At 40.9% G+C, this 23,270-nt stretch overlaps 2 protein-coding genes across 3 annotated transcripts; both read left to right on the plus strand.

The window, feature by feature from the left end:
* The first annotated feature begins 463 nt into the window (after positions 1-463).
* atg4da (autophagy related 4D, cysteine peptidase a) lies at positions 464-6,478 on the plus strand. Its single transcript, XM_077718231.1, has 11 exons — positions 464-792; positions 1,729-1,999; positions 2,080-2,163; positions 3,061-3,234; positions 3,303-3,654; positions 3,727-3,791; positions 3,875-4,026; positions 4,234-4,312; positions 4,871-4,947; positions 5,155-5,274; positions 5,688-6,478. The coding sequence occupies exons 2-11, from the start codon at positions 1,783-1,785 to the stop codon at positions 5,868-5,870; spliced, it is 1,503 nt and encodes a 500-aa protein (XP_077574357.1). The 5' UTR covers positions 464-792; positions 1,729-1,782; the 3' UTR covers positions 5,871-6,478.
* Positions 6,479-7,271: 793 nt separating this feature from the next.
* smarca4b (SWI/SNF related BAF chromatin remodeling complex subunit ATPase 4b) lies at positions 7,272-22,806 on the plus strand. 2 transcript variants are annotated; one of them, XM_077719221.1, is made up of 34 exons: positions 7,272-7,412; positions 7,936-8,176; positions 8,294-8,426; positions 8,528-9,028; positions 9,134-9,232; positions 9,579-9,819; positions 9,892-10,018; positions 10,083-10,256; positions 10,346-10,519; positions 10,591-10,770; positions 11,006-11,053; positions 11,123-11,253; positions 11,602-11,659; positions 11,730-11,839; positions 11,969-12,116; positions 12,337-12,500; positions 12,872-12,938; positions 13,200-13,310; positions 13,436-13,678; positions 13,753-13,866; positions 14,034-14,141; positions 14,227-14,313; positions 14,526-14,572; positions 14,651-14,817; positions 15,416-15,579; positions 15,727-15,987; positions 16,094-16,171; positions 17,109-17,327; positions 17,406-17,671; positions 18,374-18,482; positions 18,587-18,688; positions 18,770-18,902; positions 18,984-19,123; positions 19,713-22,806. In XM_077719221.1, exons 2-34 carry the CDS (start codon positions 7,961-7,963, stop codon positions 19,746-19,748), a joined length of 4,956 nt encoding a protein of 1,651 aa, XP_077575347.1. In that variant the 5' UTR covers positions 7,272-7,412; positions 7,936-7,960; the 3' UTR covers positions 19,749-22,806. The 2 variants fall into 2 exon arrangements, with proteins under 2 accessions (XP_077575347.1, XP_077575348.1); XM_077719222.1 differs by having other exon boundaries at positions 17,409-17,671.
* The last annotated feature ends 464 nt before the right edge of the window (positions 22,807-23,270 follow it).

Genomic DNA, 23,270 nt, shown 5'->3' on the forward strand with positions numbered 1-23,270 from the left:
TGAAACAAAAACGTCTTGTAGGATGAAGTAATTAATAGGGACTCTGGGTGTGATGTGCAGGCTTCCACTAAATAGAAAAAAAGTGCAAAAAATCACTAATTTAACTGATAAAATTATACGCAATGTTAAACTGGATTAATTAGACTTTTTGTAATTAGGTCAGTATATTTTTCAATGGCAGGCAAGTTGTCTCAAGATAATAACATTCCAGTTCAGGTAAAATTATTTTGTAATACGACTCGATGTTAAAATATAGTGTTGTTCATTCACATTTTTTTTTTCAGTTGACAAAAGATTCATTAATTCATAAACTCCAAAACAGAGAACATCTTTACAATAGGGAACACTTCCACTGAGCAGTGACAGCAGCGTTTCCATGGTTACACCATCATTCATGGTACGTCAATCCAGATGACCAATAGAAGGCGGGCATGAGATTCGTCCAATCACCTCACACGGAATCTGCGTCGGCCAATCGCATTATACCAAGGAGAGCTGTCAGGAAGTGAGGACTGAAAAAAAATCGTGTTATCGTTGTTTTGTCAAGTTTCCTTTGCATCGCTGAAGTCATTTGTTATACAATAGACGAACAAGTACAATATTCATAGAATCTGTTTTTTTGGGGTAAAAAATAGTGAGAAAACGGTGGTTCCGGCTTGATCGTTAGCCGGTTTACATTGACTTCGCTAATGCTAATGTCGGCTGGTTTTAGCATATCAACCAAATAGTCTGTGAGTGAGGAAGAAAATGACCAAAATGAGCCTACATACTACAAATGGAAAAGTTTAACAGGTATGGACCAACCTAGTCAAGTTAAAATAAGCTGATTTTGTTTGTGTGTCAATTTGTGTTAAGGTTAAATGAGTCGATTGTTAATGTCTACTGTTTCCTGATACCATAATAATTCCCTGTCCAGATCATGTCATTGCTAAAATGTCGCAATCACTATTAAATTAGTAGTAGATTTGTGTGGGAATTGATGAAGATTAAACATTATCGTCAGTTTGGTCCGGAATAGTTTTATCTTGAGTCAAATGAAAGTCTCGTGGTGTCTTTCAATACTACTTTATTTGATGTTCCTTGTTGGGTAGAGGAAGTCACAGCGACTATACAGAGTTCCCATTGTTGCTTAATGTTGTGGGTCCGAGGCACATGCTTGGAGATTGCATTTGATTAAGCACACATTCATACATTTTCCTCAGAGTGTCAGTAATAACAGTACTACAATAGTATGCTCATGTGATTTGTCATAACCCCACCCCACCAGCACACACACACACACACACACACACACACACACACACACACACACACACACACACACACACACACACACACACACACACACACACACACACACACACACACACACACACCTCAATTGTTGTGTTGTACCTACTTGTAGCGATAAAGTCATTTTATATTCATGTGCAACTAACGAGAACAAAAGTCACCCAATACGCGCTAACTGTAGTTAGAGGAAAATTCAACTAATTTCAGAATGACAGAACTCACTATAGTTGAATTTATGTCTATATTTTGTTAAATGGTCAATACAACTGTAAAACTTTAAATTAAAAACGATATGTCATGAAATAAAATCTATAGAATGTTATACTTCAAATACTGTTGCCTCACCTTTAACGCCCTCTTGGTTGATGTATGTCTTGTACAAGGGGTCAATAGTTAACACTTCTTTCAACCCGCTTTGGGTTTTCTACCTCTCAGTTGTTCTGTGTCACAATGAAGCACTCCAGAGTCCAGCTCTGACCGCTCTCGGCCATGAACTCTGTTTCCCCTAACGCGTTGCATTACGCGGGCGGCGCAATGCACGATGAGATGGCGGAGGGCCGGAGGCAGGATTCACCGGGGCATCAGGGCAGCTTTGGGCACATGCCTCCTCAGAGTCCAGATCCCGGTAAAGAAGCCAGTGGAGAGCCCGAGGAGCTAGATAAACTCAAAGCCAAATTAATGACAGCGTGGAACAACGTTAAATATGGTTTGTCAAAAATTGTATCTGATATAGTATAGTACGTGCACAATGCAAAACTGTGTGCACCTCTTTCTTTTTTTGTTCAGGATGGACTGTGAAATCCAAGACCACCTTCAATAAGGTTTCACCAGTCAATGTTCTGGGTCACTCCTATCTGCTCAACAGTGAAGGTAACTGAACATGCTACAGAAAGCCATGATTTAAAAAAATATATATAATATGGTCGCCAGCCAATCATGCTGATAAACTATCCATACTAGCATTCAAAATTATTGACAATTAGTTAAACACAAAAATATGCAGACCGTCCAAAATCCACACAGAAAGAAATGAATAAAAGGCACACCCACTGGGATTTAGAGGCATTGAATGCCTGTCCGGAAATGACAGCCTTAGTCACTAGAGGCTTTGTCACGTGACATAATATGACAAGAAAATAGAACCAAAAGAACGCCCAAAATAATATGGGGAAATAAAACTGCAGAAGCACAGTTTACGTTTAGTTTACGAGATCGGATATCCTTTTCAGGATACTGCCTTGTTTAGAATGTAAGCCAAAATCAGAAATGAATGTATAATCAACTCATTATTATTTATATTGCACTTTAGAAGCAACTTTATAGTGAAGCTTTAAATCCTATTATACTTATATAATGACAAAGCTATTCCATTGAATTCAACTGCAACAAAGTGCAACAACTCAAACACAAGACAATGTCATTTAGAGGCAAAAGAGATCTTAACAGTATATACTTAAAGGCATGAAAGAATTGATGAATAAATAAATAACCAATTAGAAAAAAGGTGATTAAGGAAAAGGAAGGGAACGAACTCATGCTATTGCGGTGTTCTTTAAGAACCTTGGTGCCTTTTTCAAAAATGTTCTATTATACATATGCTCGCGCATGTGAATTCTGAAAACGAGCGCTTTCCCATCAGATCAAAAGCATTCCACAGATGCAAAAGCGTGTTTCGGCTGTCATGATAGTCATCACATTTTTAGAAAAATGAGACATAATTTCTGTTTGCACTCTCACCTTCTTCCTTTTTCACCCCTTGTGTCTCAGACCAAGTAGAACGCTTCCGCCTGGCGTTCGTGTCCAAGCTGTGGCTGACCTACAGGCGGGATTTCCCTCAGTTGGAGGGCTCCAATTTGACCACGGACTGTGGATGGGGCTGCATGTTGCGCAGTGGCCAGATGATGCTAGCTCAGGCCCTTCTGGTACATCTGATGCCCAGAGGTTTGTGTCCCAGTCCATTTTGCAACACTAGAGACACCTGTCTACAAACCTCTTTTTCTGTTGTGTAGACTGGACCTGGCCAGATGCTCAACAATTTACAGATGTGGACTTTGAAGTGTTGCGAGTACGCTCACCGGTGCGTGTGGGTGGCGTCCCCATTCCTTCTTTTGGCTCCCCCCGAGGATGCAACATCCCCGAGAAGGTGCCACCAAGTAATGCGATGCCTAGTTGCGCTCAGAAGAAGAAGTTTGAGCCCTCACGGGATCGACAAGCCGAGCCCATCCACCACAAACTACTCTCATGGTTTGGAGATCAACCGCCAACACCTTTTGGGGTGCACCAGTTGGTGGCAATTGGCAGGAGTTCTGGAAAGAAGGCTGGGGATTGGTACGGCCCGTCCATAGTGGCACACATATTACGGTAAGTCTCAGCTGTTTCCAAAAGATGGAGTGAAAATTGGATGTCAATATGGGTTTTTTGTGTGTTTTGTAGGAAAGCTGTAGCCAAAACTACTGTTATTCAAAATCTGGCTGTGTATGTGGCCCAGGATTGCACAGGTGACATTTCTCATGACCTAATGAAAACTTACATGAATGTGTCTTACTTGATGCATTTTTTTTCCATCATTAATCTTATTTAGTGTACAAGGAGGATGTCGCACATCTGTGTGGATCATCCATCAGTCACACTACTCCAGAACCAGACAACCAAGCCTGGAAGTCTGTAATCATCCTGGTTCCTGTCCGCCTAGGCGGGGATGCGCTTAATCCTTCCTACATTGAATGTGTCAAGGTGTGATTTAGTTTTTGTGTGTTAAACACTTAACCGTGGTAATCATTAAACCATTTTGAAACTTCACATTAGTGCTTTCATAATAGCCTTTGAGGCACCATTAAAAACAGAAGCATTAATAGATTTGTAAACATTCACTATTTAAAAAAAACACCTTAGATACGATGCAGTCAAATTTAATATTAATACTGATTTTTTTATTTCCAGAACATCCTAAAGCTGGAATGTTGTATCGGAATCATTGGAGGGAAACCAAAACACTCACTCTACTTTATCGGCTTTCAAGGTGAGACAGTTTCTTCCTTACACTGGCCAAAAAGGTCTTTATTTTAACTGTATCTTATTGCATGAGTTTTTTTAAACTGATTCTATACACTTTATGGTTGGCTCGGGGGCGGGTTGGTTGTTTCAGTACCGAGTTGTGAGTGACAGCTCCCATCCCATCAGCACCAAAAGGAGGCCCCAATTGAAGCATATTACTGCGCCACACGTTTGAAGTGTCCAAGATCAATGTACCATTTAATGAGCAGCTGTTACATCTTGTCTATGATGGACCAAGCTGTTGGCTCTAGTTGTGCCTATTTTTTCCATTGTATATAGATCAAAATTATATATGGCAAAATAATGAATGGTACCAAAACAGTGTCCCTACCCAGGCTTCCACTTTGTCATCTTGCTAACCTTGTGTTGAGTCACATTAAACATTTACACAGAAACACACTTTATTAGCATTAGGATCAATATTTAAATGCCAATCGGGAAGCAGGATTCTGGAAACTAATGCTGTTTAACAGCTTTTATTGGCATAGTAACTCAATAGTGAGTATGTCTGTGCCCAATCCAGATGAGCAGCTGCTGTATTTGGACCCTCACTACTGCCAACCTGTGGTTGACATCAGTGAAGTCAACTTCCCACTTGAGGTCAGTTTAATAAAGCCTTTGCCTCCCAGTGCAGTTTGCTTTTGGTGTGTCTGGATTTGGATTTCCGCTCTTGTGATCCCATCCTACAGAGACCAATGTGACTTTCACACTTGTTACAAGATTGATCAATGAAGATAAAATGTTTAATCACGGACTGCGTGGCACATTTTGATCTATTTTATCTTTTTTTTTTGTTCCCTCATTTAGTCTTTCCACTGTAGTTCTCCCAAAAAGATGCCCTTCACTCGAATGGATCCCAGTTGTACCATCGGCTTTTATGCCAGGAACAAGAAAGACTTTGAATCTTTATGTTCTGCTGTTGATCTGGTAAGTTTTGTAATTCTGAAAATTTCTGACAGAAAAAGTCTTTGACTATTTACAGCCAACATTTTATCCAGCTTTAGCCAAAAATATTGACCTGACTTAACTTTCATTGACAAATTTAGATTTTGCGAATTACTAAGAGTACTGGGAATGTTAATTAATTTACAGTAATCCGGTTTTTGTATCTGTTAATCTAATTTATTCCTCCGTCTGGCCTGGCCAGCAGTTGGACTTTCACATTCCAATCTGATTGCGTATTTATGATTGAAGATCAGCTTCCACCATCTTTTTACCCACTATTGCAAAGATAGCAAAACAGCCTTCAACAATCGAGTTCTGCACGTAGCATTATTGCCGTGACAGAACACCAATGAACTTTTGTGTTAACACTTCTTTGTTTTTCTTTGTCCTTGCAGGCCCTGTCATCCTCAAGTGAGAAGTATCCAATCTTCACATTCGTGGAAGGCCAAAGTCAGGATTATGGACTAGAGGCGCATAGCAGTTACCTCACTGCTAGTCCCGCGCCACACATACTGCCCCCCGGTAAGCCCGCCCGGGTCAATAACAGACGAAACAGTGACGAGTTTGTCTTCCTGTGAAACTGGGATAAAGTAGCTCTTCCCGCTGGTGCAACCTAACCTGGAAACAAGAACTACTCTCAAACATGGATTATATAAACTAACGCGATCCATTTGTGCGTCGGGGCAGACACAACTGGACATGTCATGGTAAAAACAAACCTAACAGGCATAAACATGTTATTGTGTAAAATGACACATTTCTTTGTCAGGTACAAAATGTGTCATTATCTCTTTGTGTGTCTCCTTTGTATTTGTAGATCAGGGGTAAGTATGAATTTATTGTATGTTTAGTTTGTGAGTTTTTTGACAATTGTAAAAGTAACGTGAGTATTAAATGTCGGCACATTGAAAGTAAGATGTCGAACTGCTGTCCAACAATGTTGTACTTGCTAATCACAATAGCGCACTGGTGATCGCATTCCTTATCTGCTGATCTTTATTTCACTCGCGGGTGTCACGTGAGAACAGATGATTATAGTGCATGTGGTTTCATTTCACATTCTGGGTATGGTAGCTCAGCCTTTGAGCTTAGTTTGACCGAGCATCTTTTTTTTTCATGCAGTATGTGAAGTTTATTACCTACTGCGATTTAGTTTGTCCTCATTAAACACTGGAATTAATATGTATGTTCACTTTCTGTCTGTTTTTATTGGTCAGCATAGATGCTCCAAATGCTGACATTAAATGTGTAGTTTTTCTTTCAAAACATGTTAAAATTGAATTCAATGGTAAATATAAGAGGAGGCGCCCAAGAGTTATACAATGTGGTCATGAGATTTAACAAAAAAAAAATACATTTTTAGAGCAAAATACATATGGTATGCTCAATTTATTGTTTTGTTTTATTTATTTGTAGTTTTAAATTGTGTTAGTTTCATACATTTCATTTGCTTTTTTTCAACTTGTTTTTATTTATTTTTTACTATTTAATTGACTTTCTCTGTAATTTCTCATTTAATTTTCTGAACCGCTTTATCCTTCCTAGGGTCGTGGGGGTGCTGGATCCTATCACAGTTGACTTCGGGCCAGAGGCGGGGGACACCCTGAGTTGGTGGCCAGCCAATCGCAGGGCACAAAGAGACATACAACTATTCACGCTCGCACTCATACCTAGGGGCAATTTAGAGTGTCCATTCAGCCTACCATGCATGTCTTTGCAATGTGGGAGGAAACCGGAGTACCCGGAAAAAACCCACACATGCAAACTCCACACAGGTGGACTGATCTGGATTTGAACGCCACGCTGCAAGACTGCAGTAAAGAACAATAATTTGATTTATTTGTTGAGGTGTTTTCATGCATTATTATTTTTTTGTAATGACCTGATGCATCAGATACAATTTGAATTTTTTCCACCTGTGCACAGGCGAAAGATCGCACATGCGCAATCCCTCTCTGTCGTGACTAGACATTCGGTCATAGGAGCTGCAACGGCGGCGTTACCGGAGCGAGAGAACTGGGAGGGGGGGTCGCTGGAATGGGACTCGCTCCGTAGCTGGCAGGGGGGGCGCTCGAGCCACGTCGATCAAAGCACATCATTATCGCTCGACTGAAAACACGGTGAGTGGACATTCCTTTTCTGCTTGTCACGCTAATGCGTCGAATGTCCCCTTGCCCAAAATTTCCACGCTCAAATCCACACGGAATTTCAGTTGTGGCCATGGCAGGTAGATCAGGACTCGAACAGTCCGCCATTTGGTTGGCCTTCCTTTCTTTAAATCCAACGCGGCCTGCAGGATCTGTAGAATTCAGATGCACAGCGCGTGTTTTTTTTTCAAGTAGGTTACAGATGAGGATGGAGATGCAAACGTCACTGCTAATGCGCACCGTGGGGGGGGGGGGGGGGGGGGAGATTGGCGCAGGGAGTTCATGGATAGGCGCTTGGACTGCTTTCATATGAAAAATGGAACATTTCTCTTCTGATATTTGCTATCAGAAGTGGGATGAATTGTTTATTCTTAGATTATTTACCCGCATTGACGTCGATAAGCGTCCAATCCAATTTTCCACAATAAGCCAATATGATCTAATATTTCATATGCAAATAAAACCGTAGTTATTCATAGTGTAGCTTTTCTTTCAGTTCCTGACAGGGGGAGACCACCAACATGTCCACCCCAGACCCCAGCATGGGAGGCAACCCTCGTCCCGGACCCTCCCCCGGTCCAGGTCCCTCCCCTGGGGGACTCCTGGGCCCCAGCCCTGGTCCTTCCCCAGGTTCCGCTCACAGCATGATGGGACCCAGTCCGGGTCCTCCTTCTTCTGGCCTCTCCCAGCCTGGCCCGTCTGGCTACGGCCAGGACGGCGTGCACCCTCTGCACAAAGTAAGACCGTGGTCTGAGTACAGTTTATCCATCAACTAGTAGTTTTTGCGTGAACACAATCTCACGATTTTGACCTGTACACATTCAAATGATTTTTCTTTTACATTGTCTTTTCAGCCCATGGAGGGCATGCTTGAGAAGAGCATGAGTGAGGAGAGTCGCTTCAGTCAAATGAAAAGTCTGTCAGTGAGGCCTGGCGGGCATACTGGAATGGGACCTCCCCCCAGTCCCTTAGACCAACACTCACAAGGTTGTAAAATGAAATATTCTTTCTTGTAACCCCTTTTGGGATGCTGCCAACCATAAGAATGTACAGACATTTTCCTGAATAGACTCCCTGTTGTCGTCCAGGTTATCATTCTCCATTAGGTGGTTCAGATCATTCTAGTCCAGTACCTTCCAATGGTCCTCCATCCGGACCTCTACTGGCATCCTCCTCTTCATCTTCCTCTTCCATTGGCCCCGGCTCCGCCTCCACGGGTTTAGAAGGCCCCTGCGGAGACCAGCACCCTTTGGGCCCCAGCCACCGCTCTGGACCAGGGCCTGGACCCAACCCTGGACCAAGCCTAAGCTCTACCGTCCCCACTCTCGTGTCGGGTCTTGAATCCGGTGGCCTTTCTGGACCTGCTGGCCCTGGGGGTCCTACTCCTTTCAACCAGGGTCAGCTGCACCAACTCAGAGCTCAGATCATGGCCTACAAGATGCTGGCCCGGGGTCAGCCCCTGCCAGACCATCTCCAGATGGCCGTCCAGGGTAAAAGGCCAATGCCTGGCATGCAGCAACCAATGGCAAGCTTAGGTCCGGGAGGTGGACCACCTGGATCCATGAGTTCAGGCTACAGTCGAGCTCACGGTGAATATTGAATGTTGACTAAGTAATGCTGGGATGTTAAAAACAGTCTTTGTGTGAACTTGCTGATTTCTATTACAGTACACAACCTATATTGTTCCCTTCTAGGAATGATGGGTCCCAATATGCCTCCACCAGGTCCATCAGGGACCGCAGCTGGGATGCAAGGACAAAACCACAATGGACCTCCAAAGTCTTGGCCAGAAGGTTTGTCACTTTTATTACATTACATTTTGTGGATGATTATATGCCACCTGAAGCCCAGTTTGTTTGACTGTAAACTTTCCATTTGACAATGACATACATTTTGTTTTAAGTAAGTTTACTGATGCATGTTTTCTTGCAGAAAACGTTTCCATTACATTCCATAATGCCTGAGGTTGAATAATTAATGATAAATACCACCTGACATTCCACAACAACCCCAAACAATCCCCCCAAAAAGACACAGGAATTGCAGTATTGTATTTTTTTTTCTATGTACCATTATTTTCCAACCCTGAGATTATAAATTGAATTCCCTTACATACTTCCTGGCTTTTGGTGTATGCAGCAGCACCGCCCACCGCTCCCCAAAAGCTGATCCCTTCTCAGCCCACGGGACGACCCTCTCCCGCTCCTCCCTCGGTGCCCCCCGCGGCCTCCCCCGTCATGCCTCCACAGACACAGTCACCGGGTCAGCCAGTGCAGCCTCCTCCCATGATGCCTTACCACAACAAACAGAGCCGCATCACCCCAATACAAAAGCCCTGCGGCCTGGACCCTGTAGAGATTCTGCAGGAGAGGGAGTACAGGTACCCATCATGCAACCAGTTCTCCAAAAGAACAATATCTGAAAGTCTTTACGAGTTTTTTGCATGGTGTAGATTGCAGGCTCGCATCACACATCGTATAGCAGAGCTGGAAAACCTGCCAGGTTCTCTGGCTGGAGATTTACGAACCAAAGCTACGATAGAACTCAAAGCCCTCCGACTGCTTAACTTCCAGAGACAGGTGAGCGCCACGGCATGCAGCCCAAAATTCAGATCGCTTTGACACGTTTTTTACGTGCTTCAAGCTGCGACAGGAGGTGGTGGTGTGCATGCGTCGTGACACGGCTCTAGAAACAGCACTGGATGCCAAGGCCTACAAACGTAGCAAACGCCAAAGCTTGCGAGAAGCTCGCATTACAGAGAAACTGGAGAAACAGCAAAAGATTGAACAAGAGCGCAAGCGCAGGCAGAAGCATCAGGTAAGCGACACTTTGAAATATGGCTTCAATACTTTTGTATTGAAAGTCTCAATCAATTTTCCTTCATTTTCCATTAACTTTTTTTCCAGGAGTACCTCAACAGCATCCTTCAACATGCCAAAGACTTCAAGGAGTACCATCGCTCCATCACTGGCAAAATCCAAAAGCTGACCAAAGCTGTGGCGACCTATCACGCCAACACCGAGCGGGAGCAGAAGAAGGAGAACGAGCGCATTGAAAAAGAGAGAATGAGGAGACTCATGGTAAAGTGTACCCACCGCACATAATCCAGTTTTTCCATCACACTCCCCCTTACATTTCACTGTGCACTCAGGCTGAAGATGAAGAAGGCTACCGTAAACTAATTGACCAGAAAAAGGACAAGCGTCTGGCCTACCTTCTGCAGCAGACTGATGAGTACGTGGCCAACCTCACCGAGCTGGTCCGTGCGCACAAGGCCGCGCAAGCTCTCAAAGAGAAGAAGAAGAAGAAAAAGAAGAAGAAGAAGAAGAAGGTATGGCGGACAAGGGAAAATTAGGGTTGCACACACTGGCCTACAATCAGATACCATACAGGTGGGAAGAGTAATGCTATAATCAATGAAGCCTGGTATCTAAAAGACCATCAAGTTAGACATGCCACTATATATATTTCAATATTTACGATAGCTTATTTGATTGGATTCGCAACATATTTTATAGGACACATTTTCAAAATCGCTATTTACTAACATTGTTTTTCTGGTCCAGTTGGAGAGTCCTGATGGACAGACTCCAGCTTTGGGGCCTGATGGAGAGGTGAGTAGTCAGAAGAATGACTTTGTTCTATAAATCCTTCACTTTTTCCTGATTTTGATTCCTTTGCAGCCTCTGGATGAGACGAGTCAGATGAGCGACCTTCCCGTGAAGGTCATCCATGTGGATAGCGGCAATATCTTGACAGGGGTGGATGCTCCTAAGGCCGGACAGTTAGAGACATGGCTGGAGATGAACCCTGGGTGAGAAAATGCTTTTTTTTTTTAAATACATGTTGCGTTGGTGCTGATGTACGTCTGTGTGTTTATAACCAAAAAAGGCAGTCACAAATCGAAGCATGGCGGTCCATTAAAGCCCTCGATTTAAAAATTTGAGCTGGGGAGAGCAGGCAGTAGAGCGTGACTACATCTGAACGAAGTTTTCATCTGATTTCTTCATATTGGCCAGTCGGACTAAAAAAAAAAAAAAAAAATACCAATATATGTACATCAAATGTCCAAATACCGTCCGACAGAATATCGGTAGACACTAATATTTTTATTATTTACCCTAGCAGCTTTCACATGAAAGTCATTTGTCTTTCCTTTAAGTTATGAGGTGGCCCCACGCTCTGACAGTGAAGACAGTGAGGAGGAAGAAGAAGAAGAGGTGGGTGACATTGTTCATTTACCTCCAAAAGGACATTTTTTGTGATTCTACTGTACTTGCTCTGTGGCAGGAGGATGAGGAGGACCACCCTTCTTCATCTGCAACAACAGAAGAAAAAAAGAAGATAGGTGACCCTGATACTGAGTACGTGTCAGAGGTGGATGTGCGACACATTATCGAGTGAGTACAGCCACCACAAGTCCTGCTACTTACTTTTTCAACTTTGAAGACTCAATCAAAATAAAGTGTTGCCATGTGATCAAACTGTCAAACCTTTTTTTAAGCCTCAGTACAAATTTAACCCTGTAGGAACGCCAAACAGGATGTGGATGATGAGTACAGCGGGGCAGCATTTGCAAGAGGACTTCAGTCTTACTATGCTGTAGCTCACGCCGTCACCGAAAAGGTGGAAAAGCAGTCCACTTTTTTGGTAAACGGACAACTCAAACAGTATCAGGTAAATAAACTATGAAGTAAAACTGGTTTGCGCAATAGAAAGGTTCGTATTTTACGGACTATAAGTCGCAGTATAAGTGCAACTTATAAAAAACTTGTAAAATCCAGTGTGCCTTATATTATTGAACAAATTATGTATTGAATGTACACCTTGCGAAAAATATGGTAGTTAGCTAAGTTAGTTCTCTTGTGTCATAACGCTAGCTTGTTTGGGTTGTTAGATCAAAGGTCTGGAGTGGTTGGTGTCACTGTACAACAACAACTTGAATGGGATTCTGGCTGATGAAATGGGTCTGGGCAAAACCATCCAGACCATCGCCCTCATCACATACCTCATGGAGAATAAGCGGCTCAACGGACCCTACCTCATCATCGTACCACTCTCGTGAGCTTTCAAATCTGCCTCTTCTGCATGACATTTGGACATTACCCAGTTGCTGTTTAATTCAATATTCATTCATTTTCTGAAACACTTTGTCCTCATTAGGGTTGCGGGGGGTGCTGGAGCCTATCCCAGCTGACTCAGATGACAGGGGACACCCTGAATCGGTGGCCAGCCGATGGCAGGGCAAGCATGCACACTCACACCTAGGGGCAATTTCTAGTGTGTCCAATCAGCTTACCGTGCATGTTTGTGCAATGTGGGAGGAAACTGGAGTACCCGGAGGAAACCCACGCAGGCCCTGGGAAAACCTGCAAACTCCACACAGGTGCACTGACCTGAATTTTTAATTAAATACTCTTTTTGAATGACAGGACTCTTTCAAACTGGGTTTACGAGTTTGACAAGTGGGCACCCACAGTTGTTAAAGTATCCTATAAGGTAAGTTTATGACAGTGTTAAGTGTTAATTCTATTCTAGACAAGGGAACAACACTTTTGGCCTTTTGAATTATTAGTTTTTTATAGCACTGGTTCTCAAACCTTTTGCCTTCAGTACTTTACTATGCCTGTACCAGTCATCAAAACAAAAGCTCCTCAAATATAATATTCCATTTTTTTTCCCAGCAGTTCAAATCTTAGTAATAAAATGTGTGTGGCTTTTCGTAAAGACAGTTTTTGGTGTTACTTTTTCTACTTTTAGGGTTCACCGGCTGCTAGGAGAGCTTTTGTCCCACAGTTGCGCAGTGGTAAATTTAATGTTCTCCTTACCACCTATGAGTACATCATCAAAGACAAGCAAGTCCTAGCTAAGGTGGGATTGTCTCTCAATTTTTTTTTTTAAGCAAATATTGTGACTGTTTCAGGTTTCTGCTGTTCTTGTTACTCTAAAAAAAATGAGGGATCTTTTTCAGTTGTTTCTCTCTCAATCTCCTACAGATTCGCTGGAAGTACATGATTGTAGACGAGGGCCACCGCATGAAAAACCACCACTGTAAACTGACACAGGTTCTGAACACGCACTACCTTGCGCCAAGACGGGTGCTGCTGACCGGCACGCCGCTGCAGAACAAGCTCCCCGAGTTGTGGGCTTTGCTCAACTTCCTCCTGCCCACAATTTTTAAGAGCTGCAGTACCTTCGAGCAATGGTTCAATGCCCCTTTTGCAATGACTGGAGAGAAGGTACTTTGAATTATAACCAGTGAGTTTATGCCTTTATGTCAATTTACCACTCAATATGTCCATTCCACTGGCAGGTGGACCTCAATGAAGAGGAGACCATCTTGATCATCCGCCGTCTTCACAAGGTTCTGCGTCCATTCTTGCTGCGAAGGTTGAAGAAAGAAGTGGAGGCTCAGCTTCCAGAGAAGGCACGACAAACCTTTTTGTCAATATACATATATATTTTTTTTTTTGTGAAAACCCTCGGAGAAAAAGTTTTGGACACCCCTGCTAAAGATTTTGAAACTCATTGCTTGTAGTTTCTGATCGATCTGAACACTTTTGAGTTGGCTTGTTTCGATGTTTGTTCCCGCAGGTGGAATACGTGATCAAGTGTGACATGTCATCTCTCCAGCGAGTACTCTACAGACACATGCAAGCCAAGGGCGTCCTGCTGACTGATGGATCTGAGAAAGACAAGAAGGTGAAGTACACATATCAAAACCAAGGGCCTTGTTTTCAATATAAATATCATTCCATGTTTTTTTTTTTATCATGGGTTCAAACAGGGCAAAGGAGGCACCAAGACATTGATGAACACCATCATGCAACTGAGGAAGATTTGTAATCACCCATACATGTTCCAGCAGATTGAGGTACTCTTAAATGGAGAAGCTAGAGAAAAAAAAATCATTAGAAAAAATGGGAGAATCAAATCAAATTGCTGTTTTTGCATGTGATGATAAAATAAAATTGTCCATAGATAGTGTTAGTTCAGTTCCTGTTTTTTTTCTTTATTATTCCCAATTATTTTCCATTCAAACAGTAGAAATCATTTGTCTTACTTATTTTGACAATTTCTTTCCAGGAATCCTTTTCTGAACATTTAGGCTTTTCTGGTGGAATAGTACAAGGGTAAGTGTTACTTACGACTCACATAACTTACAAACTCCTGCATGAAATACATTTTCTCTCCAATTTTTTTGTTCCCAGTGCTGACCTATACCGAGCATCAGGAAAATTTGAGGTGTTGGATCGTATCCTGCCCAAACTCCGAGTGACAAACCATAAAGTGCTGCTCTTCTGTCAAATGACCACACTCATGACCATCATGGAGGACTACTTTGCCTACCGTAGCTTCAAGTATCTGCGTCTGGATGGTAAAACCGTCTTTTACAAATACTTTTCACATGATCAGAGTACTATGAAATCTGGCATTTGCATTTATAAACTGTGAGCCACTATTACCTGAAAAAAATGTCTATATACTTTATATACGTTTATGTACAAAATTGAGTGCTTAACACTAAAACAAATCAACTTTGTTTACAGGATAGTACACATTCTACATTTTCAGATTGAATGATCATTAATTGGGGATTTGGGCAACGTAAAAAAATGAATTATTTCTTCTATAACCAAGTATTCATGCAAATGATGTTAATATATACATATTTAAGGCCGTTTTTATAGCGTTAATCCATTCCTGTTAGTTTCTATCAATTCATAAAAATTTTCAATGGTTTTTGTATGGGGCAGAACAGTGGTAGAGTTGTTAGCATGTGCCCCTCACAGCTCTGAGATCAAGGGTTCAATCTCCAATGGGCTCCAACTTTCCTGTGTGGAGTTTGCATGTTCCCCATCCCTGCGTTGTTTTTCACTGAGTATCACCTGGTGCCCATAATTGGTTATACATAAGAAATATAATATCCAATAAGATATATAAAAGGTGGTTTTGTTGACATATCGTCCTGGCAGGTACTACAAAGGCTGAAGACAGAGGAATGTTATTGAAGACCTTTAACGAACCCGAGTCTGAATATTTCATCTTCCTCCTGAGCACCCGAGCGGGAGGCCTCGGACTCAACCTGCAGTCCGCTGACACTGTCATCATCTTTGACTCAGACTGGAACCCACACCAGGTTTCATTAAATACTCCCTTTTTCAAATTATAGAATGCTTCATCTTACCAAGCTCGTAAATTCACAGATTAGAAGACAATGAGTAATCATTCATGCTGGGTTAGTTTGGATCAACTATTTCAGCTCTACTTTTGATGTCATTGTCAGGATCTGCAAGCTCAGGACAGAGCTCACCGCATTGGGCAACAAAACGAGGTGCGCGTGTTGCGTCTGTGTACGGTCAACAGCGTGGAGGAGAAGATTTTGGCGGCCGCCAAGTACAAACTGAACGTAGACCAAAAGGTGATCCAGGCTGGAATGTTCGACCAAAAGTCGTCCAGCCACGAGCGCAGGGCCTTTCTCCAGGCCATCTTGGAGCATGAAGAGCAAGACGAAGTCTGGGGTCAAGACGTGTGTCTACGGTTGAATGTGTGTGTGTGTGCGTGCACCAGCAACACAGCACTTTTCACATGGGTTTTTTACAAAAGTTTTCTTGCTTATACTTTGCTTGCCAATGTCGATCCGGTGTATTCAGGAAGAGGACGAGGTTCCCGATGACGAGACGGTCAACCAAATGATCGCCAGAAGCGAGGAGGAGTTTGATCAGTTCATGGTTGGTCTTTATTTGCTTAAGACAAACAACAAAATGCACTAGATAACATAACAATTTGCGGGGTGATATATTTGTTTTTCAACATCTATTTAGTTTGCTGAATTTGACATACAGGCGGAAAAAATTACATTTGTTTCGGAAGTTAGCACAATTAATGACTCCAACTTCATTCTTATTAGTGGAATGACTAAATGAGATATTAAAAATAAAAATCACAATTCGAAACTGTTTTTAAGGGTCTATATAACACGTCTTCTAGGGTTGTTTCAGAGTTGGAGGACATTTAGCATGTCCGACCTATCAAGTTTTAAATAATACACGTAAAAATAGTCAAATATGTTTATATTTTTTAGAGAAATTAACCTTTGCTAAAATAAAAAAAAGCAAAACTTATTTTCGTTAATCCATTCATGTTCCATATTACAAGTGTCATGGGGGTGCTGGAGCCTATCCCAGCCAACTATGAGCACAAGGAGGGGAAACCTTGAATTGGTTTCCAGGCAGTCACAGGCTAAAACGTTTTTATTATAAATTTTGACTAGTTCTACTTTAGGGAAAAAGATAGCATTAGTACGGATTGAATTATTGTGATTATGACAAATTGTGAAAATATTAAAGAAAACCATGGGATAACATTTTTTTAACATTGATTTGTAAGATAAGATACTCAGGCCTTTGATAGTTAATAGTCTGAATATGTCACAGAAAACCAGGCCTTATTTATCCAGAATTTTAAAGACAAAATGTGGTCCTATTATGTAATGATCCTCCACACATTTTTGAGTAAAACAATAAGTGAGGGTCTAATTTTTATACACTAATAATCTCGATAAAGTCCGTTTTTTGTTTAATTCAATGGACATTGTGCTGCTCCTTCGTCTTGGGTCGTACCATAAAAAAATAGTTTAACAAAATTACACGTTTTGTTGTCTGGCAGCGCATGGACTTGGACCGACGGCGTGAGGATGCTCGCAACCCTCGGCGCAAACCCCGTCTGATGGAGGAGGACGAGCTGCCTACCTGGATCATGAAAGACGACGCCGAGGTGGAGCGCCTCACCTGCGAGGAAGAGGAGGAAAAAATGTTCGGACGAGGTTCCCGCCAACGGAAAGAAGTGGACTACAGCGACTCGCTGACCGAGAAGCAGTGGCTCAAGGTAATTGGAGGAAAAGGGGCGGCGAAGAAGAAGGCCGCCAGGCGGAGGGTCGACTGACTCTGGCCTTTCCATCCCGAGCAGGCCATCGAGGAGGGCACCCTGGAGGAAGTGGAAGAAGAAGTGCGGCATAAGAAGACCACTCGAAAGAGGAAGAGGGATCGGGATCTGGACCTCCCTGTCCCCTCGTGCTCCTCGGGAGGACGAGGACGAGGAGACAAAGATGACGATGCAAAGAGGCAGCGAAAAAGGGGGAGACCGCCTGTCGAGAAGATATCCCCCAATCCTCCTGCCCTCAACAAGAAGATGAAGAAGATTATAGATGGCGTTATAAGATACAAAGATGGGTATAAATATTTACTTCATTTTTTCTTAAGGCAATCACGTTGTAGGAATATCTGTCAAAATGTTTCCAAATTTTTCCATTTCTAGAAGTGTGGACCAATGTTAATAATCACAATTCACATTCACCTAAAATTTGGCATAATTTACAAACAATCATGGAAAACAGTTAAAAGCTTTTTTTCATGGTTCTGGCAGAAAGGAAAGGAATCAAATCATGCTAACTAAAAGGCAAATCCAAATGAATGAACAGTAATAATGTGATTGTTAGATAAATTATAAGAAATTAATAGTTTTATTGTTGCAATCTCATTGTGTAGACATCAAGATGCGACACTTCAGCTTTTACTTTGAATTATGTTGACTCAAATATTTGGCAAAAGCCTAATATTCCATTTTGATTTAATCTGGGGTTCTTTTACAAGCTTTTTTCTACGGTGGCAGTTGTTTTATAACTCCCATTTAACACAACTTTGATCTAACCATTTCATTCTGTAATTCCGAATCAAAGCTTTTTCCCCCTCATTCTTCCTCTAATTATAATGTAGTTCACTTCCAAACCACTTAATTCAAGTTATAACATCATCTACTTTGGCATAAATATACTTCAAAAACATTCTATTACTCTTAATTGCAACTTCTCCTAATTACTGTACCCTCCCACATTCCCCTGTGTTGTCTCATCTTGATGTTGTCACATTTCACAGCGCTAGCGGACGCCAACTCAGCGAGGTGTTCATTCAACTACCGTCTCGCAAAGAGCTGCCCGAATATTACGAACTGATTCGCAAGCCAGTGGACTTTAGGAAGATCAAGGTAATGTAATGAAGTGTCAAATGGAATCGGGCGTCTATTGCCATCAATGGCCTTCAATGAGTGAAAAAATAATCAAATCAAATCAAATCTTTTATGAACACTAGGAGCGAATTCGAGGTCACCGTTACCGTACCCTTGGCGACCTGGAGAGAGACATCATGCTGCTTTTCCAGAATGCACAAACCTTCAACCTTGAAGGATCCCTGGTACGGGCTAGTTGTGATAGTATCTCTCTTTTTAGGAAAAGATAATGATGGTTGAAGTTCCCTGCCTTGTGACCCGAACAGATTTACGAGGACTCCATCGTGCTCCAATCAGTCTTCACCAGCTTGAGGCAGAAGATCGAAAAAGAAGAGGAGAGCGAGGGGGAAGACAGCGAGGAAGAGGAGGACGACCAGGATGATGGTTCCGAGTCAGAATGTAAAGATGGGAATCTACTTTTTGACTTCTTATCTGCGCTTCTATTGGTCTATGCGTTTTAAATCTTTGTTTCATTTGCAGCACGTTCTGTCAAAGTCAAGATCCGCCTGGGCAAGAAAGAGCGAGGCGGCGATCGAGGAAAGGGACGCAGCCGACGGTCGGGACGTACCAGAGCCAAACCTGTAGTTAGTGACGATGACTCTGAGGAAGAACAAGAAGAGGTAATTTTGTCTGTGTTCAGTGGGTATACATTCGCAATCTAAGTAATCTGCCTTTACTAGGGTCACTCAATTACTGTCAACCTGAAGTTAAAAAAAAATCTTACAGATATTTTCCCTAATTGTCTAAATCAACTGTGTCAAAGTGGCGGCCCGGGGGCCAAATCTGGCCCACCGCATCATTATGTGTGGCCTGGGAAAGTATATCATGAGTGCTGACTCTGTTTTAGGATCAAATTAAAACAAAGAGTATAGATGTATACAACATTTCCTGATATTCCCCCTCTTTTAAATCAATATTTGTCATTTTTTAAATCTTTTTTTTGTGTGTTTTTAGTTCAAAAATAATTTTGTAAAATGTAAAAATATATTTTCAAAAAGCTAAAATAAACATTGTTTTTGATCTATCAAAAACTGAATATTCCGGGCTTTTAATCCAGTTATTTTAATCAATTTATTAAAAAAAAATCTAAATATTATATCTGAAATGGTCCGGCCCGCGTGAAATCAAGTTGACGTTAACAACACGGCCCGCGAACCAACCCGAGTCTGACACCCTTGGTCTACATGTTTGCGTATTTGTTTTCCGCAGGAGCACTCAATCAGTGCCACCGATGACGAGTCCTGAGTTGCGCTTCGATGTGAGAAAGTAAGAACGAGGTGGGCTATAAAAAGATTCTGCCTGCTCCCATGTTTCAAGTGCATCGTAAACAAATGAGACCTTCATGCAACCAGGAACATAAACGGTAAAACAGAAAGGTTTGCTATAATACAAACACACACATTCAGTCGGGAACTTTAATATGAGTGTGTAACTTTCTCAAATTGACCCAGTTTTAAGCTTTTTTAACATTTGTCTTGAAGACAGTTCAGTCATGGGTTGTGTATTCACACAATCAAATTGAAACTGACTAACGATGATCACATGATCCGTTCTCGCCCCTCCCAGTGAAAATGAAATAGGCCAATAGTAATTTAAACTAGTAAATAGACGAGTTAAATTGATGAATTCTGAATAAATGTCCACTGTAGTGACCAACTACATGTTATAAATTCCTGGCCCAAGAATTCACAACAATGAATTCTGTGTTTCACTTTAAGATGCCCTAATTTTAACATTTAAAGTGTTTACAAATAGATAATTGCAACTTGAAAGGGTTGAACTGCTTACAAAAACAATGAGGAGTCAAAAACTCTTCTACTTTGCCCCAATACTGGCTTTTAACATGCCAAATAGTGAGAATGAACTTAATGTGAAACTACATTTTCTTTTGTTTTCATACAAAGACTACAAGCGTCAAATCTAATTTGATCATTTATATAGGTGTTCATAATGGTTGTACGACTTTTACATATCTGAATGTTTTCATTTTACAGTATTTATATTTATTTTCCGATTTAGAACAAGCTTTTAAGAATAGGGGGGAAAAAGAGCATTAAAAATGGCACAAGATGGAATAATATTCTTCCAATGTACAGTTTATTTAAATACAAATCACATTGTGACGGGTTCAAATTAAACTCAACTAAATAATTAAATAAATATAATAAAATATCATCTTATCCGGCTGATAGAATTCTGAGAATAAACTTTGCCAATAAAACTGAATGTATCCAGAAAATATTTTCAAGCTGCCAAAAATTACGCACCTTCCCCAAACCGTGTACATAATTTTATCAATTATAAAAATAATTAAAAACAATGTACACTTTATTTGGGTTGTAAGCCTTAAACAGTTTAAATGATGAAGTAGCTTGACTGTTGGTTAATAGAGGACATGTTTAACTTCTTATGTTTGCGTCAAATCAGCTCAGCTGCTGCTGCTTGCATGTCTTGTAGCACTTAAACAAATACTTACTTCAAACTCTTCATCCAACCAATATCTTGAATGACATCATTTCTGTAGTTAGCGAATAAGTTGTCCAAATTCTTACTTGTACCCTTTTATATTAGTTTTTACTTTTAAGACAAAGGACCAGAAGGACATAAGCTCCTCTCTGTTTTGAATGCCTGAAGGCTAGACGGTGTTGGATATTCTATGTGCAATTGGTTTTAGTGATTTTATTTTATTTTTCATGATAACTGTGATTTTGCTATTTATAGTAGATAGTCATGAACATGCAGCCAAAGCATCAACACTTGTGTGTGTTGTGGTGTCGTTGTCAATGGCGAAAAAAATTGTACCAATAAATTAAGAGGAAAAGTTTTTGCAGGGTTGTTTTATTGGTTATAATCCTTTTGTTTACAAATATAAATATATAATATGAAATATTTGATTGTTATTCTAATTTAGGCTATCCACAAATATCAAAAAGTGATGAGAAACATGCAATGAATCAATATTACCACAAGAAGGCAATCTTGCACAAATGGAACCAATCAAAGTGAGTTGAAGTCTTTTTTAAAACTTTTTTTTTCCCTCAAACCCTTTCTCCAAAGTATATCAAGCATAGTTGTTTTGGTTCTGATAACCGAAACATTGTGTAATACTATTTAAGGTTAAAAGTCGCTGTTTGAGTGTTACAGTTGCGAATTGTAATGTAGGCTAAATGTAAGCTTCTTGTGTTGGCCAAATTCAATAATTTTTCATCATTTGCTGCAGGTTAAAAAAATTGGGCAGTTGGCCAGAGTTGGCTCGTGGGCCATAGTTTGGACACCCTCCCTATAAAGCAGGGGTAGGGAACCTATGGCTCAGGAGCTACATTTGGCTTTTTTGATGGGTGCTTATGGCTCTCCACTAAACTGTGAGCTAAATTCTGGGCACCATGTCTAGAGTCGCTTTAATTTTCCAGTTTTTAATTAAACTTTTCTGCATGCATCTCATTGATTAGTATCAGGGTAACAATTTTGTCAACATAATTCTGGGACTATTTCTACTTTAAAGGCAGTGAGATGACTAAAAATGCATGCGTTTTTGTGTATTTTTACTTCTAGTAAATTCTGAGTATGGCTCTCAATGACTAATTGAATAAAAAAATTTCACTAGAAAATGCTACTTATATATAGCCATTTATATATTTAACTTGGTAATAGTATCACTTTGGAGCCCTATGACTAAGCTCATTGTTTAGGTGAGAATAGTTTTGGTAGTAGTGTTGAAATATGTGATCCAGCAGGTAATTCCTCATTCCAGGAATACTTCCCTGGAGTACATCAGGTCTTCCTCCTTGTATATGTGCTCATTGTGCATGTTAACCTGCCAAGCCTAAAGTACTCGCACTTCCTGGCACCTTAACCAAAAGTATTTGGCTCAGTGGCTTCAATGAACACAAAGCAAAACAGATGTGTGACTAATTTTCATGAGTCATTTCCAGGATAATAGGCTTTTTTCCCTTTTTCATTTTCCACGCTTTACAATGAAGGTCAAATTAAAGTGCCATATTTTATTTGAATCATAGCAGGTCATCTGTTTTTATAATGCTTGACCTTTATCAGGTTAAAAAAAGAGTCTTTGCTTTACATAAAGGGAAACAAACTCCTTTGAACCAATGAAAGAAAACTCAAGAATAACTTGACCTGCACTGTCAGTGTAATTAAATGTATGTCATGGTGTGCTAATGTTCTGGATTAGAAATTTGCAATGAAAAAAATATATGATTTAGTTCATTCATTTATTTTTATTACACCATAGAATAAAAAACCTTTGGAGTTTTGAGTACGTGATTAAAGTCTTCTAATTGACTTTCATCGTCATCATCAATTAGTGTGTTTATTGAAATGCAATTTAAAAAGTACAATACAAAAATTAAGTGCAGTGTCAAATAATGTCCTCCTTGACTTTTTACATCTTTTTTGTTTTAAAGATTGTACAAATGTAACTTTTTAAGTCCATCGAATGGACGTTTGGTAGTCGTCATTTTGGCCCGAAGATTCTTCCTTTTTATAAATCCAGTCCCTTCGGCCTATTTATTTTGTTGTGGCTTGACATTGAAATAACTTTTCATCAGATTTGATATAAGCCAAGGTTGATTTTGTCGGACTGCCTGGGATGTTTGGGGAAGCTGACGATGAGGAGGCGTGTTGTCAACGTTAAGACGGGAGGGTTTGAGAGAAGAAATGGATCTGGATCATAATAGACGGGTCAACTGTAGCCAATGGGACAATAGAATAAAGCGGATCAGAAAATGAGATGAGATGGGTTGATATGGC

Source organism: Stigmatopora nigra, chromosome 6 (genome assembly GCF_051989575.1).
Source record: "Stigmatopora nigra isolate UIUO_SnigA chromosome 6, RoL_Snig_1.1, whole genome shotgun sequence".
Lineage (NCBI taxonomy): Eukaryota > Metazoa > Chordata > Actinopteri > Syngnathiformes > Syngnathidae > Stigmatopora > Stigmatopora nigra.

Bases quoted from the DNA above. Each gene is read 5' to 3' on its own strand.
- atg4da (XM_077718231.1), top strand. From the start codon at position 1,783: ATGAACTCTGTTTCCCCTAACGCGTTGCATTACGCGGGCGGCGCAATG. The intron at 2,000-2,079 runs GTTTGTCAAAAA...TTTTTTGTTCAG, and splicing joins GTGGAACAACGTTAAATATG to GATGGACTGTGAAATCCAAG. The intron at 4,948-5,154 runs GTCAGTTTAATA...TCCCTCATTTAG, and splicing joins AAGTCAACTTCCCACTTGAG to TCTTTCCACTGTAGTTCTCC.
- smarca4b (XM_077719221.1), top strand. From the start codon at position 7,961: ATGTCCACCCCAGACCCCAGCATGGGAGGCAACCCTCGTCCCGGACCC. The intron at 14,818-15,415 runs GTAAAACCGTCT...TCGTCCTGGCAG, and splicing joins CAAGTATCTGCGTCTGGATG to GTACTACAAAGGCTGAAGAC. The intron at 18,483-18,586 runs GTAATGTAATGA...TATGAACACTAG, and splicing joins TGGACTTTAGGAAGATCAAG to GAGCGAATTCGAGGTCACCG.